At 44.8% G+C, this 19,378-nt stretch overlaps 2 protein-coding genes across 2 annotated transcripts; both read right to left on the reverse strand.

Annotated features, from left to right (window-relative positions):
* Nucleotides 1-226: 226 nt before the first annotated feature.
* LOC127294705 (probable calcium-binding protein CML25/26) lies at nucleotides 227-973 on the reverse strand. The gene has a single exon (XM_051324577.2). It carries the CDS (start codon nucleotides 871-873, stop codon nucleotides 412-414), a length of 462 nt encoding a protein of 153 aa, XP_051180537.1. The 5' UTR covers nucleotides 874-973; the 3' UTR covers nucleotides 227-411.
* Nucleotides 974-8,211: 7,238 nt separating this feature from the next.
* Nucleotides 8,212-8,667, reverse strand: LOC139838776 (putative calcium-binding protein CML19). The gene has a single exon (XM_071828827.1). The coding sequence runs from the start codon at nucleotides 8,605-8,607 to the stop codon at nucleotides 8,236-8,238; it is 372 nt and encodes a 123-aa protein (XP_071684928.1). The 5' UTR covers nucleotides 8,608-8,667; the 3' UTR covers nucleotides 8,212-8,235.
* Nucleotides 8,668-19,378: the final 10,711 nt, after the last annotated feature.

The following is a 19,378-nucleotide window of genomic DNA, read 5'->3' on the forward strand; positions in this document are numbered from 1 at the left end:
ACACCCGAACAGGAGACCGAGGCTGCCGCCGCTGGCACCACAAGCCGTCGGCAGCACGACGAGGGAGTGGTCTGGCGGTGGCAACCCTATCACCCCCACGAGGATCAAGCGGGTGTGTTTTTTTTTCCGCTTTATTTGTCTATGTTTCGAAAAACTATTTCATTATCACGGCCATCATAAGGAAGAGCTCAAAGTGCAACATGTGATTCACTATATATGTTCACCATTTAGACAACGGAACCCATTCAAACTAGCTTACCATATAACACAATAACGATCGTGACTTCGTGAGAGAGTGAAACAATGAACGAAGGAATGAACCAATGAAGGCATAGCCGTACTGTACATATGCGGTCGATGAAGTGAACATTAATCTAGAAAAAATTGTGATGAGATGCGAGACTCTATCGATTATACCATCATCATGACCCTGAACTCGTCGAATGAGAGGGCGCCGTCGCCGTCGAGATCGAACCTGCAGATCATGGCCCTGCACTCCTCCACGCCCAGATCGTGCGACCCCAGCCTGCTCAGCGTCCGCCTCAGGCTCGCCGGCGTGATCATTGTCGTCGCCATGTGATCTTCCGTGGACGAGGACGCTGCGTACATCCCGAACGTCTCCATCAAGCACCTTCGTTTGGCAACGTCGTCATCGTTCTCGTGGGCGCCGGCGGCTAGCCTCGAGAACTCTTCTTGGTTCAGCAGCCCGTCGCCGTCGGCGTCCGCTGTAGCGAGGATCGCCGCCGCATCCTCCTCCGACACGTCCTCGCCCAGGGTCGACTCCAGGCCGCACCACAGCTCGGAGGCTGACACTTTGCCGTCCCCGTCCTTGTCGAAGGCGGCGAACACCGACGATGCCTCCATTACCAGCATGATCGATTGAGTGTAGGAGTACTGTTCGATCTTGCTTGCTTTCCCCTAAATTTTGCAGGTAGCTAACCGTATTTGGAGTTGCCAACTTAATATGTGTGCCTTGAACCGATTGATGATGATAATATGGCGCGCGCGTGGTATTTATATGAGGTAATACGTTGGCATTGATGGAGGAAATTCGTCAGCAACGACACCTTAGTTTCCGCGTCTTGTACGAACAACACATGCCATGTTCAGTTACGCGTAAACTATTCTGGATCACCTCTACACCCTTGGATTTATCAATCATTGCAGCCAAAACCAAAGATCAAATACCAGCTACCCGAAAAAGAAAAGGGGAAAAAAGTCAAATACTAGATCATGCATGCATGTGGCGCAAGAAAAATAGCCATAACCCAAGATTAATAATAATCGTGTTAATGGCAGCAGGAGGATCGACCGATATGAGATGGCGATGGAGCTGGCCAAAGGGGGCGTCAACGGCTAGCTAGCGAGCGAAGCCCATTAGACTTGCACGTCAACTGCCAATTACTCTAGTAATAAGCTTCTAGAGAATTACTCCATAGTCCATACTACTAATCAATATTGTCCCCTATGGAGATTGGTCGATCATGCATTGCGCGTCAGCCCATTAGACTTGCGAATGGATCAATATCTTGTTTCCCTATGCATGTGACAAAGAAAACATGGTCAATGTAAAATCCGTGTGCGAGTGTGATCGATGTACATGAGCCTAGTCTTTCTTTCTTTGTTGCCGCTATTTCCAAGCATGTCCTCCCTGGCAAGGACAAACATATTATTTCCATGTCTTCTCGTCAACCTGAAACGGTAAATTCATGGGCAGATTCCCATAATCTCACATGTGTATACGAGGCTTTGTGTATAGCTTCCAACCGGGCCAATTCTCTTTTTAGACAAAAAAAAAACACTACACCTAACTTTGATTAAATATGGCCCAAATGGTAGATACAATGTGCTTACGATCAGCTTAGACTCAACGTATAAGATGAACACACATAAGATAAAACATAAAAAGCACAACTTGAGATAGGGAGGCCATCGTCAACCGCCGCGGCCAAAACCAACAAGGCAACTGAGGTCTTAGGGAGGCACCACCGAATGATTTCGCCCTCTCGTCTGCTGCGTCAAGACCGCACCTAGGCCCAAATACCGTGGTCTTCTCCGAAAAAGGACCCTGCCCTCTCGAAATTTTGTCAAAAAGGACCACCCTCCCCAATTCATTGACAAAAAGGACCACATGTGAGTAGAATTGACAAAAAGGACCACCTCCGGTGTGGCGGTAGAGCACCCAGGCGACACGTGGTGGATGCCACCGAGCGGTGTGGCGGCAGGGACCCGCCGTCCCAGCAGGTGGCGGCACATTAGCTGGTTCGCTGCACCGTCAATCGCAGTTCGGCATGGTGGGCCATGCCGCCGTTCAGCGGGGCGGCAGGTCGAGGTGGAGAGTTCGCGCGGCAGCTTTCTGTCCTGGCCGGCGACGTGGAGCATGCCTCCGGGGCTGGTGGCGGCAGGGCCCGGCCCCCACAGCACCCGGCCAGCAGTGACCGACACTGATATCTATTGCACTGACTGCCCTAATTTCGAAGCGAGACGTGAAGCTTTCGCAGATTCCCGCTCAATACAGAAAATTAACCACTGAAAGCAGCATATTTGCATAGGAGTTCTGTGCTGATACAGCAATTAGAGCCCTATACCAATAATTCTGCACTGATTTTTTTGGTACTTCTCACACTAATTGAAGGCTATATAAATCCTCTTTCCCGCATAGAAATCGAAACAGCAGGATCAAGTTTGCCTTCTCCGCGTCTCTGTTTCGGGCGCAAAATATTGGAGTGAGTATGAGTGTGCCTTGCTCGGACCAGGATTTTAGGCCGATGAAGGGGAAGAATGCAAGCTTGCCACCGGGGGTGAGAGCAGAGAGGTGTTTCTGCGCCCGCCTTGCGAAGGTGAAGGAGGTGGTTGATTTTTCTGATAAGTTCGGCATGAAATATTTCATGTGCGCGAGCTATGATCATGATCCACCCAGGCAAACAAGTTCATCGTCCTCGAGGCCCGCGGTATGTTCTAACAGCATGATTAAAAAATTATTTGTATTCATTAATTTTCGTTTATTAACCGTATTATTTGTGTTGCAGTCTCCCCCGCCCCTTTGCATGTGGTTTCATTGGATAGACCAGGAGCAGCCGGATTGAGCACGCCGTGAGGTGGAGGAAAAACAGTGGCGTGCATGGGCAATGTTCCATGAGGAAGAGCGTAGGGAAAAAGCTGCTGCTAATGCTAAAGCAGAGAGAGACATATACAAAAAATTAAGGGCGGAGCAAGCTCGAAATCGTGAGGTGAATCAGAAGAGGATGGATGATGAGGCTGCACGTAGGTATGCAGAGGAAGAGGTGCGCAGAGAGGCCCGTGAAGCGGAGATGAAGAGATTAAGCAAAAGAGCTGCCGAGGCGCAAGCGGCAGAAGAACGCGGAGACAAGTCCGGAAAATGGCCACGGTGGACGCAGGGCAAATAGAGTGATCCGTTGTACTAGCTATGTATGTTAATTTCAGTTTTAATTTCTTGTTGTATCTTAAATTTCGTCATAGTAATTAGCCATATTATTCATTACATGTTGTATCTTAACCGTTTTTACTTATGTTGTATCTTCATTATAATATGGGGAATGCCCAGAATAAACGATCAAGGATTTCTTGGTTTTCCTCCAGAGGGTGTTGACGAGCTCTCCTGACCACTTGAGTCCCCGGTTAGTTGTTGCTATCTGATGGAGTAGTCTCGGGGCAAGGTCATATGCCTCCTCATAGGTGCCATACAATCTCTGGAAAATCTCCTCCTTCGCCCGCCTTGCCTTACTAAAGCTGACCGGGAAGCCAATCAGATCTTCCGTGGTTTTTTGCAGCTTCTTTGTACCAAGGGTTATATCTTCTTCCACCGCCACTTGCATGATATGTGATACATATTTTGCAGTGACATTGCGGTGTTTGTCAAGAGCCCCCAATTGCTCGCAGCTATGGGGTTCTATTTTTGAGATACGCCATGGCTGACATACCCCAGGGCTCACCCGAGCGATAACTCTCCCCCTGCAACCCTCATTCAGTTTGACGCATATGACTTTTAGCTGCCTTCGATCAGACTGCTTCACTCTGTGTTACCAAGATATGGCCAACGCATACCTCCTGATTGCTTGGTCAGCCGAGTCCTTGTCTGGGAAAGTTTGCCCAACCTGTAGACTCGCCTCGCCTAGGTCTAGAACAGAGCGGAATTCATTGTTGACGGTCATTGTTTTTAACAACTCAGGGTCCATTGGTGCCGCAATCTTTCTCCGGGAAGGACCGACGCCTTCTTCGTCTGAGGAGGATTCAGACGAAGAAGAACGAGCGTCATCGTCCAACGCCTCCGGCAATCCCTGCACACGCTCGCTAATGTCAACGAACGCGGACCAGTATCCTGGCTCGACAGCAAACTGGGCGACTATCTGCTCCAATGGGCCGGTGCTATGGCCTGCAGTCAGTGCTTCATGCTCTGATTGGCCTATCATGCCTGCTGCAGTCACGGCCAAATGCTCCGATTGAACGGTGCTCGGTCCTATGATGATGTCCATCTCCTCTTCACCAACGCCGGTACTGCTTCCGGCACCATCATCACCAGATATAACTGAACATACACTATGGGCTCTTCGTACATAGTAGCACCAGGTGTGCTTGCAAACCTCATGTACGTACCCCAATTTCTATCACTCTTTACCTCCCGCAAACCCCAACGGGCAGGTGTCCCATCATTCCGTCCTACGACGATGAGAGCCTCGACGATCATCTTCTTCCCACGCATGTCACGCCCAAACTGTGCTCGGATGCATCTTCTAACATCCAAAAATTCTCTATTGACCATGTCTTTCACTACAACTTTCATCGAGTCGCAGCGCGACACATCGACACCAGAAAATTCGTCGCGTACGATGTCTCAATAAAACACTAACACAGTTTCCATCGTACCTACCGCACAACCATAATTTTAAAATTATATTAGTAAAATAGCATCTGAACTCATATTACTTTTTTCATAATTTATTATATCAATTATAACATGCACTTAAAAATTTACAATTATTAATTTCATAAGAACTTTTTTTACGAATACGATATCTACAAACTATACAATAACTCTGGAATAAAATTCCATCCATCAGATAAATATTCTAACATCAAATATAAGACCACATCATTTATACCTCACCTTGAAGATGACGGTTCTTCCAGTAATAAATTACGCGCCACGAAATTCCCAAATAATGCAAATCGTCAACACCACAAGCGGTCCACTTCTATTACACCTCAAATTCATATTCAACAAATTTATTTACAAATATTCGCATGTGCCCTTATATTTTTAGGATAAAAGGGTACACAAGTTTGTACACCTACTTGTCTGGTAGCACATTCAATACTAGGTAATATCAATCCGGTGATAAAAATTACATCCGCAAAATATTTTTTTTTTTACATGCTGTCTAACTCAAAATTTACAGTTATTAATTCCATACTAACTATTTTTACACAACTACTTATCTGCTACCACATGCAATACTAGCTAATATTAATCCGCTGAGAATATGAACTCTACCAATATTATTGTGTTGCGACAACCATAATATACTACTCTACAATGTTCTTTGCAAATAAACTACAAATAAACTACTCACTAACTACATGCGTAATCACAGTCATACAAATTTTAAAATAACAAATGTACTAATCACATTCTCTCTAACTACACAGGCTAATGACATTCCAAAGGTAATTACAACAAATATGAATGCTAAAGTACAACATGCATGATAAACTTACCTTGATCTGTCTTCTCTCCAACTCAATCTGATTCTGCATCCTACACTAAACGTGAGTTCACAGCAAGAGGCTAGAGCGAGAGAGATTGAGTGCTGCACCGTACCGCTAAGCGTCTGAGTTTAGAGCGAGAGGCAAAGCATGAGAGAGCGAGTGACTGATTCCGCGCAGACGAAACACACTCAGGCTCATAAAGAACTCAGGCTTATAAAGAAGAGTCAAGCATCTTTCACAGTGCGTTATCGAAATCAGGGCCGTTTGTTCACTGTTACAAATCTCAGTCCAATTTCTGTACACTGCAGTGCATCCGCTGATAAAAACGTTGCAAACTTTCGCGAGCAGGAATCATCACAATCAGTAAAGTCACATAAAAATCAACGCAGTTGTCTCTAATCGCCTCGGAATCAACTTCGTTTCTTTAGTCAGCTTTACTCTTAATCAGTGCACAGGCGTGGTCGGCTGGCCGGATTCCCGCTCGAGGCCTGCCTCCACCACGTGTGGCGGCATGTGCCACGCAAGCATGCCGCCCCATGCAGCGGCGGCATGGCCCACAACGATCGACGACGGCTTGACGGCGGGGTTGAAGGCTAACGTGCCGCCACCTAGAGGGACGACATGTTCCTGTCGCCAGGCTGTGCGGCGGCATCCTCCACATGTCGCCTGGGGGCTCTGCCGCCACACCGGAGGTGGTCCTTTTTGTCAATTCTACTGACAGGTGGTCCTTTTTGTCAATAAATTGGGGAGGGTGGTCCTTTTTGACAAAAAATCTGCCCTCTCACCCTAGTTCGAAGGGTGTCACATCGTCGAAAGGCAAAGAAGTTCATCCTGGAACACAAAAGAACATTGAGTACCATGGGGAAGAGACAACATGAATGTCCAGAGAGATCCACATGATGAAAACCGCCACCCATGTCTCACCCATACCGCCAGAAAAAAGCTGTTGGACAAAGACACAACGAAGGACAATAAGCGAAAGAGGACAACTGCACCATTGCAGATTATCAGGGAAAACCAAAGAACTAGAAACATCACACGGGGATGCTCCCTTAGAGGGAACCCTATCCCCTCTCGCCCAGGCTCGAGGGCACCAGACCAGGAACCCAACAAACATGTACGAGGTATTGTCGTCGCAGAACACATCGTGCTACAACAACCACCTATAGTCATACCACTGCTTGTCTGCTGCCTCTACAGTACCAAGGCCGCATCTCTAGGAAGGGGAGTACTGCCACAATTCCACCACCGTGCGACTGGAGAACAAAGGGTTATTATTCAAGCAGAGGAGGAGTTGTAATGGGGAGATAATCAGATGAAGTCTCAAGAAGAAAAACGACACCTACATCATCACTGTCTTGTCCGTCACCGTCAACCAAGAGTTTCCCCATGTGGCTACGAAGTACCCAGATGTGGTGAGGAAAGACTTGTAGGTCTAGATCTAGCAGGGGAATGAGCATAACTAACAGGGAGAGGGAGCTTAATCTTTTTCTTTGGATCTAGAGCTAGTACAAGCAGAGCATCCTCCAGTCCATGGCCTCCATCCGCCGTCACCTCGCCACCCATGTGGTTGTGAAGTAGGCATCAAGGACCACCTAAGGTTCCCACAGAATGATCGACACCACCTTGTTCGCTTGAACCCCCCACCCTATCTCCCAAAGACCTCCACATGAGGCAAAGTGGTGATGTCCCCTGCGCCACCTTCAACCGATGTTGCGCGAGTTTGCCTAGGAGCACCATTGGCGGTGGCAAGGAGGGATGGCTAAAGAAGGTGAGGGGAGGTAGTGGGGGATAGGATTTTGCCTAGAGTCATCTTCTTGTTAACTTCTCATATCATTTCTTAGGCGATTTCTTCAAGCCCTGCAAGGAGCGTCGACTATCAAGGAGCTTGCTGAAACCGGTTAAAGGACCTCAATGCGTCAGCGCATTGCTCCGATGGCCATGGTGCCCTAACATCCACCAATCAAGGCCGTCATTGTAGTTGTGATGCCGTAAGATAGTTCCCTCGGTAAGACAACAATGTTGGAGGAATGCAACGAGGCTTGGGGAGGTGTGTGAGACTACTGTTTGCCATTCTATCCAGTGGGGGAGGCAGGGGACCAGCAGGGCCTAGCCTCCCCTAAGTTCTAATATTTTCTCTTTGGTCCTCTCCTATTTACCTTAAATGCTACATATTTTTGTGCTTTGCCTCCCCCAATTGTTGAATTTTGTGCTTTGCCCTCGATTATTTATTGCCGCGTTTAGCCCTAATTCTACTCAATTTTCGTTTTCACCTGGTTTACCTCTAATTATATAGCAATTCTCTTTGTCTAGATGCAGTTTTTTCGTCGAGCTTTGAATATACATGTCCATCAGTTAGACAAAAAAACCATTCAACCTAAGTCTACCATAACATAACAAATGTCGAGAAAGTGAAACAATGAGAGAATGAACACATCACCGCACTGTACTTATATGATTGACAAAGCGGGTATTAGAAAAAAATGATGATATGTGAGAGTCTATCGATCAGGCCATCATCATGACCCTGAACTCGTCGAATGAGAGTACGCCGTCGCCGTCGAGGTCGAACCTGCAGATCATGGCCCTGCAGTCCTCCACACCCAGCTCGTGCGACCCCAGTCTGCTCAACGTCCGCCTCAGGCTCGCCGGCGTGATCGTCGTCGTCGCCGTGTCTTTTTTCGTCGAGCATGCATACATACCGAACGCCTCCTTTAGGCACCTTTGTCTGATGATGACGTCGTCGTCATCTTTATGGGCGCCGGCGGCTAGCCTCGAGAACTCTTCTTGGCTCAGCAGCCCGTCGCAGTCGGTGTCCGCCGCCGTTAGGATTGCCTCTGCTTCCTCCTCTGACACGTCCTCTCCCAGGGTAGCAGCCATGCCACGACGCAGCTCGGATGCAAATAACTTACCATCGCCGTCCTTGTCGAAGGCGGCTGTTATATTGTGATCCAAATTCATATACTAAAGGGAGGCTAACTTCTGACGAGCGGAGCGAGGCCCGTCGCCGGGTGGGCTTGGGCCGAAGCATAGCGGATCGTTGGCACCACCTATATATACATCTTGTAAGCCGCCGGCTAGGGTTTATCAGATTATAAGATAACCCACGGCGTTTGTAAACACTCCCCGATGTAGTGAAGTTTTGCTGGCCGACGCCCGTGGTTTTTTCCCCTTCTATGTTGGAAGGGATTTTCCACGTTAAATCTTGTATCTCCGCTGCGTTTACCTTTATCGTTCTTCGTTATTTGCTTGACGCTTTTATAACAAGTGGTATCAGAGCCCGTGTTTCAATCTAGGGTTTTGCCACATGTCTTCCTTGAAGTTCGATCTACCGCAGCTGGATTATACTACGAGATTTTCTCTGTGGCAAGTGAAGATGAGGGCGATCCTTACCCAATATTCTGATCTGGATGAAGCTCTTGATGAATTTGGCAAGAAAGATGCCAAGACCTGGACCGACGAAGAAAAGAGGAAAGACAGTAAGGCTTTTTCATTAATTCAGCTTCATCTATCCGACAATATCTTGCAGGAAGTGCTGGCTGAGAAATCCGTAGTGGTGCTGTGGTTGAAACTGGAATCGATCTGCATCCAAAGATCTAACTAGTAAGATGCACGTGAAGATGAAGTTTTTCTCGCACAAGCTGCAAGAAGGTGCATCAATGATGAATCACCTATCGATCTTTAGAGAGATAGTTTCTGATTTGTTGTCCATGGAGGTAAAATATGATGACGAGGATCTCGCTCTTATACTGTTAGGCTCGTTGCCTAATTCTTTTGCGAATTTATGAGACACCTTGTTATATAGCCGTGATGAACTAACCCTTGCCGAAGTTTATGTGGCCCTCCAGCAGAGGGAAAAGATGAAATCTATGGTGCAGGCAGAGGGTTCATCATCTAAGGCAGAAGCACTGCAGGTCCGAGAACATAAACAACAACTACAACAGAGATAAGAGCAATACCGACAGAGGTCGCTAAATGTCCAAGGGACGAGATGGTAAGTTCTGCAAGTATTGTAAGAAAACTAGCCACAATATTGATGATTGCTGGAAGTTGCAGAACAAAGAGAAAAGAAACAATACTTACCAACCGAAAAACAAATCTGAGGGTGATGGTAAGGTTGCTATTGTTTCCAGTGATAATTCTGATGGCGATTGCCTAGTTGTTTTTGCTGGTTGTGTTTCTGGTAATGATGAGTGGATCCTTGATTCTGCATGTTCGTTTCATATTTGTTGTAACAAAGACCGGTTCAGTTCTTATGAGTTAGTGCAGAATGGAGATGTTGTGCGTATGGGAGATAACAACCCACGTGAGACCGTGGGCATTGGCTCCGTTCAGATCAAGATGCATGATGGCATGACACACACTCTGATAGATGTGAGACACATACCTAGCATGGCCATAAATCTGATCTCTCTCAGTACCCTTGATGTTGATGGGTAAAAACACTCCGGTTCTCGCGGAGTTCTGAAGGTATCAAAAGGTTCTCTCATTCACATGATTGGTGATATGAATTCTGCAAAGTTATATGTTCTTAGAGGTAGCACTTTGTCTGGTATTGCTGCTGCTATTATTCCTAATGAACCTGGTAAAACTAATCTGTGGCATATGCGTCTTGGACATATGAGTGAACATGGCATGGCAGAATTGCACATGAGAGACCTGCTAGATGGTTGCAATTTGAGTAAGTTTGAGTTCTGTGAGCACTGCATTTTTGGTAAGCATAAAAGAGTTATATTCAATGCTTCCATTCATACCACTAAAGGGATTCTAGATTATGTGCATGCTAATGTGTGGGGACCTTCCCGCAAGACTTTTCTTGGTGGTGCAAATTACATGCTTACTATCATAGATGGTTACTCCAGAAAAGTGTGGCCTTTCTTTCTAAAACATAAATCTGATGTGTTTGATGCTTTTAGAAAGTGGAAAGTTATGGTAGAGAAGCAAACAGAAAAGAAAGTTAAATTGCTTCGTACTGAAAATGGCATGGAGTTTTGTTCTACTATTTTCAATGATTATTGCAGCGACGAAGGCATTGTCAGGCACCACAGCATCCCATATACTCCTCAGCAGAATGGTGTGACGGAGAGGATGAACAGAACCATCATCTCCAAGGCTCGTTGCATGTTGTCCAATGCTGGTATGCATAGACGTTTTTGGGCTGAAGCAGCCTCCACCGCTTGTTACTTGATAAACAGGTCACCTTGCATTTCGCTTGATCAGAAAACTCCTTTTGAGGTATGGTCTAGTTCATCTTCTAATTATTCACAGTTGAGAGTTTTCGGTTGCACTGCTTATGCTCATGTTGAAAATGGAAAGATAGAGCCTAGGGCTGTTAAGTGTATGTTTCTTGGTTATGGTTCAGGAGTTAAGGCATACAAGTTATGGAATCCTGAAACTAAGAAAGTTTTGCATAGCAGGAATGTAGTCTTTAATGAGGCTATCATGTTTTATAAGAGTTCATCTACAGATGTTACTGATGATGTTGATGTTTCGGATAATTCTGATGATGAACAACAGAGGATTAGCGTGCAGGTGGAGCACGTGTAGGAGAAAGAAAATGATGTTGCTGAAAATGATAACACTGTTGTTCAGCACTCACCATCCGTTTTGCAGCAAACAAATAGTTCCATTGCTGCTGATAAACCGAGGCGTAACAAAGGTCCACGTCCTCGTTTAATTGAAGAATGTAATCTTGTTCATCATGCTTTGAGTTGTGCTGAACATGTGGAGCGTGATACTGAACCTGCTACATATACTGAGGCCGTTGCATCCGTTGACCGCGTGAAGTGGATTTCTGCTATGCAAAAGGAGATGCAATCGCTTGACAAGAATGGCACATGGGATGTTGTGCCCTTGCCAAAACAAAAGAAGGCTGTCCGCTGTATGTGGACATTTAAAAGAAAGGAAGGTTTGTCTCCTAATGAGCCTCTGAGGTTTAAGGCAAGGTTAGTAGCAAAAGGTTTCAGCCAAATTCCAGGTATTGATTATAATGATGTATTCTCTCCGGTTGTGAAGCATAGTTTCATTCGTGCATTCTTTGGTATTGTGGCTATGCATGATCTTGAGCTTGAGCAGCTAGATGTAAAGACTGCTTTTCTGCATGGTGAGCTTGAGGAGCAGATATACATTGACCAACCTAAAGGTTTTGTTGTGCCTGGTAAGGAGGATCTTGTTTGCAAGCTAAAGAGGTCCCTTTATGGTTTGAAACAGTCTCCAAGATAGTGATATTAAAGGTTTGATTCGTTTATGATTGCACATAAGTTTAAGAGATCTCAGTATGATAGTAGTGTTTATATCAAGTTTGTTAATGGATCACCTATATACTTGCTGTTATATGTTGATGATATGTTGATTGCTGCCAAGAGCAAGAAAGAGATCACTACTTTGAAAGCACAATTAAGTAGTGAGTTTGAGATGAAGGATCTTGGTGCTGCTAAGAAAATACTAGGTATGGAAATTACAAGAGACAGAAAATCTAGTGTGTTATTTCTTAGTCAGCAAAATTACATTCAGAAAGTTCTTCATCGTTTTAATATGCATGACGCAAAGTCTGTTAGTACACCTATGGCTCCCCACTTTAAATTGTCAGCATTGCAATGTCCTAGTACTGATGGAGATATTGAGTACATGTCACGAGTTCCATATTCTAGTGTTGTTGGTTCCTTGATGTATGTCATGGTCTGTTCTCGCCCTGATTTGTCATATGCTATGAGTTTCGTTAGTCAATACATGGCTAATCCTGGTAAAGAACATTGGAAAGCTGTTCAGTGGATTTTTAGGTACCTTCGTGGCATATCCAAAGCTTGTTTGAAGTTTGGCAAGACCGGTGAGGGACTCGTAGGCTATGTGGATTCAGATTTTGCTGTCGATTTGGATAAGAGAAGATTCCTCACAGGTTAGTTCACAGTTGGTGGATGTGCTGTGGGTTGGAAGGCAACGTTACAACCTGTTGTTGCCCAATCTACGACCGAAGTAGAATATATAACAATTAATGAAGCTGGCAAAGAGTCTGTTTGGTTGAAAGATTTGTATGCTGAGCTTTGTGGAGATGATTCTTGCATTAACTTGTTTTCTGATAGTCAAAGTGCAATATACCTTACTAAAGATCAAATGTTCCATGACAGGACAAAGCACATTGATATCAAGTGTCATTATGTGCGCGGCATTGTTGCTCAAGGTAAACTGAAGGTATGCAAGATAAGTACTCATGATAATCCTGCTGATATGATGACAAAGCCAGTCCCGTTTCCAAGTTTGAGCTTTGCTCGAGCTTGGTTGGCATAACTATTTAGCCCAAGTGGATGTTGGCGCCAGCAAGTGTTTTTCTTTGTTGTTCAGGAGATTGTTGAAGTTCATGCTACAAGAAGAAATTTCTCTCAAGGTGGAGTTTGTTATATTGTGATCCAAATTCATATACTAAAGGGAGGCTAACTTCTGACGAGCGGAGCGAGCCCCGTCGCCGGGTAGGCTTGGGCCGAAGCGTAGCGAATCGTTGGCACCGCCTATATATACATCTTGTAAGCCGCCGGCTAGGGTTTATCAGATTATAAGATAACCCACGGCGTTTGTAAACACTCCCTGATATAGTGAAGTTTTGCTGGCCGACGCCCGTGGTTTTTTCCCTTCTATGTTGAAAGGGGTTTTCCACGTTAAATCTCGTGTCTCCGCTGTGTTTACCTTTATCGTTTTTCGTTATTTGCTTGTCGCTTTTATAACAGCGGCGAACACCAAGGTTGCCTCCATGGTCACGGGGATCTTGCTTTGCTTTTCACTAAACTTTGCAGCTAGCTGACTTGTAAGCAAAGGGGAGCGCCCTATGTCTTCTTGGACGAACCACGAATCGTCATTCTCCCGCCGCCCCCAACCCTAGCCGCCCCCAACCCCAACCCTCCTCCTCCCGCCGCCGCCGGCAGCGCCGCCGGGGCAAAGACCTCGGGGCGTGGCGGCGGCGGGGGCTTTCCCTCTTGACGCGGATGGGGCGGCGGATTGGTCATCCCCTCGACGGCGGCGGCGGTAGACCTCCTCCATCCCGTGTGATGGCGGGGCGGCGGCGGTCGGAGGAAGAAGGGGCGGCGGTGGCCAGAGTGTTGCGGCCTCCCCTGCCTCCCGTCGGCGGCACACCGGTGGTGGCTGGTGGTGGGACGGTTTGCGCCATCCCCTCCGCTTCTCGCCGGTGCGGGGTGGTGACCTTGGGTTTCTCCCGCGGTTCGAGGATGCCTGGGGCAGCAACCTCGGGTTCGATGGAGGAGGCGGCCTTCTTCTTCGTCGGAGGTGGTCGGCCAGGCTGGTAGTCCTGTGTGGGGGATCATGGGATCTCACACAGGTTTCCGGCGATGGTGATCTAGTCCGGGGTGTCATGGCGGCCGGTGGAAACTGAGCCTCGACCTCGGTCTTGGCGGATGATGGCGGTGTCGGTCGACGTCGTTACCTTGTCGAAGGCGTCATCTTTTCCCGTCTTGGCACTACACTCGGCGAGTTGGGGATGCGCGGCTGCCGGTGAAAACCGTGTTCCGACCTCGGTTGGCGGACGATGGTGACGTGTCACGCCGCAACCTTCTTGAAGGCATCGTCGACGCAGTCTGCGGTTTCTCACTCGTGCTGCTCCAGGGGAAACCCTAGGTCCGGGTCTCCCGGGTCGGACGATGGCGGCGCGTTCTACCTCTTGGGCATCGTTTTTGGAGCAGCTGCTGGATGTTGGCGGACTTCGGTGGAGTGGTGTTCATCTACCACATTGTTGGCGCTGAGTCTCGGTGGCATGGTGCTGCAGGGTATCGACGACAGATGCGGGATGATGTATACGTGCAGGAGGGTGGAGCTGTCTGACGTCATGGTGGCATCGACGGCAGGTCTTGCAAGGTTAATGCGTTGATCTCTCTTGAAGATGGAGTCGAGAAAGACGGCGGGAGCAACTCCTGTGGCGTGTGCGTTGGCGTGCGCTAAGAGTCTGCTTGACTTTTTCTCACCTGCTATTGGTCGGTCTGAGAAGGCATTTAGTTTTGGATGATTTGAGTTGGTGTATTGTCACCCTCTTCATCCCACTGTAGGTATAGTAAGGTTCTTTGAGTTTGATCTTTTGTATTTTTTTCTTGTAAGGTTTCGTGAATAATTTAATAAAAAAAGCCGTGTGTATCCTTTGGATGCAGAAGCTGGGACGATATTTCCCCCATTTCGAAAAAAAAGCTGACTTGTAAGCGGGCAACTTGATTTGTCTACCTTGAATGGATTGATGATACGGCGTGTGTGGTGGTTTATATATATAGAGCCGAACATGGAGGCGATATGAAAGTTGGTTGGGATCGATGTAAGGAATGCGTCAGCGACGACAACTTAGTTTCCGTGTCATTTTCCACAGCACATGGATATTTTTCGATCTTCCGTGTTTTGTCCGCATATAAGGACTTTGACGATGGTGGTATCGTGCTTTGCGTCGACCTTAATTCCTTATCTTGTATCAATAAATTAGTAGCGAAGTGTTAGGAGATGAGATGGAAGTGAAATAAACCCAATATAATTATGAATGACAGACCGTGGAAGGATGGATATGAGATGGAAATGAAGCCTGATATATACGCGGTGTCAATGACCGGTCGGCGATGCGTGACCACGCGCTACACACTACACGAAACAGTCAATGTACCGATGGCCAGAAGCTTTCGGCATAGACCCATTTGGCCGTCGGCGTAGGGCTATGCCGACGGCCCATTGGCATCTCACGAGTCACGACATCGGTATAGGCGAGTTTGTCGTCGGCATAGAAAAAACCGTTGGCATATCATCAGGCTGACCGTCGGTGTAGAAAAAGTCGTCGTCATAGAGGATAACGTCCGTTTGTCAGTTTTTCCAAAAAAGTTAACTTTTTTTCATTTTTTCTGAATTGTTTGATAATTTTATCTCTAAGCATGTTTAATATAAGGTCGGATTACTTATTAATAGTCAAACTTCCCACTCATTCATCTATCTTTAAACTTTTCCCATCGCATCACGTTTTCTTTCTAGATGAGCTTTCGACAGAGAAGTTATATTTTGTTGATAATAGTAGCCTAGCAATCCTATTAATCTTTGGACCACGATATCACCTTCTTTATTATTTTAATTCAAAAAAAATGTTTAACTAATCAACAATGAATAAGTAATAATAATCTTGAATTCAAGTAACAATAAAATGATTCTACACTAGTAGAAAAAGGCTCATTAGTGGCACACCAAAAAAGATATTATGTGGCGCATGGGCGGTGCGCCACAGAATTCTCGCCAAAAAAATTAGATTTCTGTGGCGCACCAGCCCATGCGCCACAAAATATCGCCTTTCTGTGGCGCACTGGTGCCGGCGGTACGCCACAGAAATAGGTGCGCCACAGAATTAGCTCGTATTATACACGATTTCTTACTGCCTGCTATACACATACATATTATATACAACAATATAAAAAAATTATACATAAGTATGCAGATATAATATAAATAACATGTATATTGCACATATAAAATATAAACATCATCATCGCATTACTTAGAGCTCGATCGAGATACACATATATTTCCAATTTTTTTTACATACAACTCTTAATTCATACAAAGTTCATCATCTCGAGATACAAAGTGGTCTTCATCTGGTTTCACCTCTGCTCCCTCCTCTCTCCCGTGAGGCTCGCTTGCATCGGGATCTTCATCCGGTTCCTCCTCTGCTCCCTCCTCTCTCCCGTCAGGCTCGCTTGCACCTCCCCCGAGTGTGTAGTGACTAAAATGGAAGAAAGGCCAAAATGAATGAAGAAGGCCAACACAAATAAGAGCCAACTAGGATATAATAAATAAATGCCTCATACATTGTTGGCCAAAACAAATATTAACATTCAGGGATGGCGTAAGAGAGGCCAAGTCCGATGCACACGAGATTGATATTTGTGCCATCTTACCAGGCTCACTTATGCCACCCCAGAGTGTACGGTGACCAAACATTCTAATCATCGGCCCTATCTCAAAGAAAGACCAAAATGAATGAATAAGTACAACTCAAATACGAGCCAAGTAGTATCAACTAAATAACATGCCTCAGACTTTGTTGGTCGAAACAAATATTAACATTCAGGGATGGAGTCAGTGAGGCCAGGTAGGATGCACAATAGATCGATATTTGTGCCATCACACCAGACTCACTGGCTCCACCCCAGAGTGTACGAGTGACTAAACATTTTAATCATCAGCACTAAAATGGAAGAAATACCAAAGTTAATAAAGAATGCCAACTCAAATACAAGCCAAGTAGTATCACCTAGATAGCATATGCCTCATAATTTGTTGGTCGAAATAAATATTAATATTCAGGGGTGGAGTCAGCAAGGCCAGGTAGGATGCACAATAGATTGATATTTGTGCCATCACACCAGAATTGCTGGCTCCACCCCAGAGTGTACGAGTGACCAAACATTTTAATCGTCGGCACTAAAATGGAACAAAGACCAAAGTTAATGAAGAATGGCAACTCAAATACGAGCCAAGTAGTATCAACTAGATAGCATATGCCTCATACTTTGTTGGTCGAAACAAATATTAACATTCAGGGATGGTTCGCTTGCACCACCCCCGAGTGTACATGTGACAAAACATTCTAATCATCGGCACTAAAATGGAAGAAAGACCAAAGTTAATGAAAAATGCCAATTCAAATACGAGGCACGTGGTATCAACTACATAACATATGCCTCATACTTTGTTAGTCGAAACAAATATTAACATTCAGGGATGGGGTAAACGAAACCAATTAGGATGCACAACAGATTGATATTTGTGCCATCACACCAGGTTCACTCACCCCACCCCAGAGCGTAGTGATCAAACATTCTAATCATGGGCAAGTGGAAATAAAATTAAAGACCAAATCATTTATAAAGAAATCATTTATAACCAGAGAATCCCATTTTATTTCTATATGCTCTACTTTCCAGAAAACCATGTACAACATATACACATATATAGCAACCAGTGAGCATGAGCATTCATTTTGAACCAAACTAGTGAGCATGGGCATATAAACTGCATTTATTTTTAGCATCCAGTGAGCATGATAGACAAGGTATAGGATGATGTCATGGTCAGCCTTGCTAAAACTATGATTCTTGTAAAAAAATCATGCAGAGCAAAGGCCTGCTTGCACTTCATTGGTTTAAACCACTGCTCAAAGTTAGCAAGGTTTCTCATCTGTACAAACATTTTCGTTTTTCCTACTTCAACCTGCAATTAAATCATCCAAGCAGTAACAGTAGTATTTCATTTTATTTTCTAGCAGTAGCAATGAAACTAAATGAACCTAGCTAGCAGTTTATTTTCATTTTATTTTCTCTGCCAATTCAACCATAGCTTTTCATTTTCATTTTTATATATCAAACTAAATCAATTAAATGAATAGAGCTAAATGCACAAGCATACTGCAAGCAAGCATCTACCAATTCAACCATAGTTTATTTTCATTTTTATATATCAAACTAAATCAACTAAATGAATAGAGCTAGCAGTTATTTTCATTTTATTTTCTCTGCCAATACAACCATAGTTTATTTTCATTTTATTTTCTCTGCCAATTCAATCATATCATTTCATTTTCATTTTTATATATCAAACTAAATCAATTAAATGAATAGAGCTAAATGGACAAGCATACTTCAATCAAGCATCTTCCAATTCAACCATCTGCAAGCAATTTTTATATATCAACCATCATTAACTAGTTGATTTAGTTGATTCAACCATATAGCTGCGCTCACTAAAACATTTAGTAGCAAAATCACTGTTGGCAAACATCATAAACCATGAGGCAAACATCTGCAATTCATGTCATTTGAATCTCTTGCTAGGAAAAATAAAACAATTTCGTTATTTAGAATGCAACACTTTCTTTTATTGGAACACATATAAGAGCAACCAGTGGTTATCATTTCTTCATGCTTAAAACATAATAAGGTACGTCACTATTAGGGTCTAACATTTCAGGCTTTGGGTTCCTACTTCATATATATTCTCTTGTTCGCAAAACCTAGTGGCACCTTAAGCTTGGCTCGTTATAACTAACTAGAACGATACCCCGCGCGTTGCAGCGGATATCTACTTAAGAAATCTAATAAAACACATAAAACTTGGTTCATAGAATATGCAATATTTAGTTGCACATGACTTAACTATGTAATGATATATCACGAGGGTGCGATATTATCAAGCGAGCGGCAAATAAAAAGAATGAAATTGCTAGTTTAATGGCTATAAAAATAGATAATCTAAATATCTTGCATGTAGATATAGATAATAAATAAGTACTACTATTAGTGGGATGATATGGACAAATGATTGGCTAAGGTAGTAGGTGATGTGGATAGCTTGCATGTTGAGATAGACAAATATTAATTGCACTTAGTGGGGTTTTGTTTTATAAGAAGTATAGATATGATGATGCATCCAGTTGTTGTGTAAAATGATGATACACACTAAATTATGCCTCAACTACCTCGAGTGTGACCAACAGTCTAGCAGTAGAGAACGACATGGATCAATCACCGAACCCACCAATCAATCAATCAGGATCATCATCCTTCACCACATAATGCCACCAACGAGGGAAGGTCAAGGAGACCTGATTGCGCGCGGGAGAGGGATGGCGAGGGCT

The sequence above is a fragment of the Lolium perenne genome, chromosome 4 (genome assembly GCF_019359855.2).
Source record: "Lolium perenne isolate Kyuss_39 chromosome 4, Kyuss_2.0, whole genome shotgun sequence".
Classification (NCBI taxonomy): domain Eukaryota; kingdom Viridiplantae; phylum Streptophyta; class Magnoliopsida; order Poales; family Poaceae; genus Lolium; species Lolium perenne.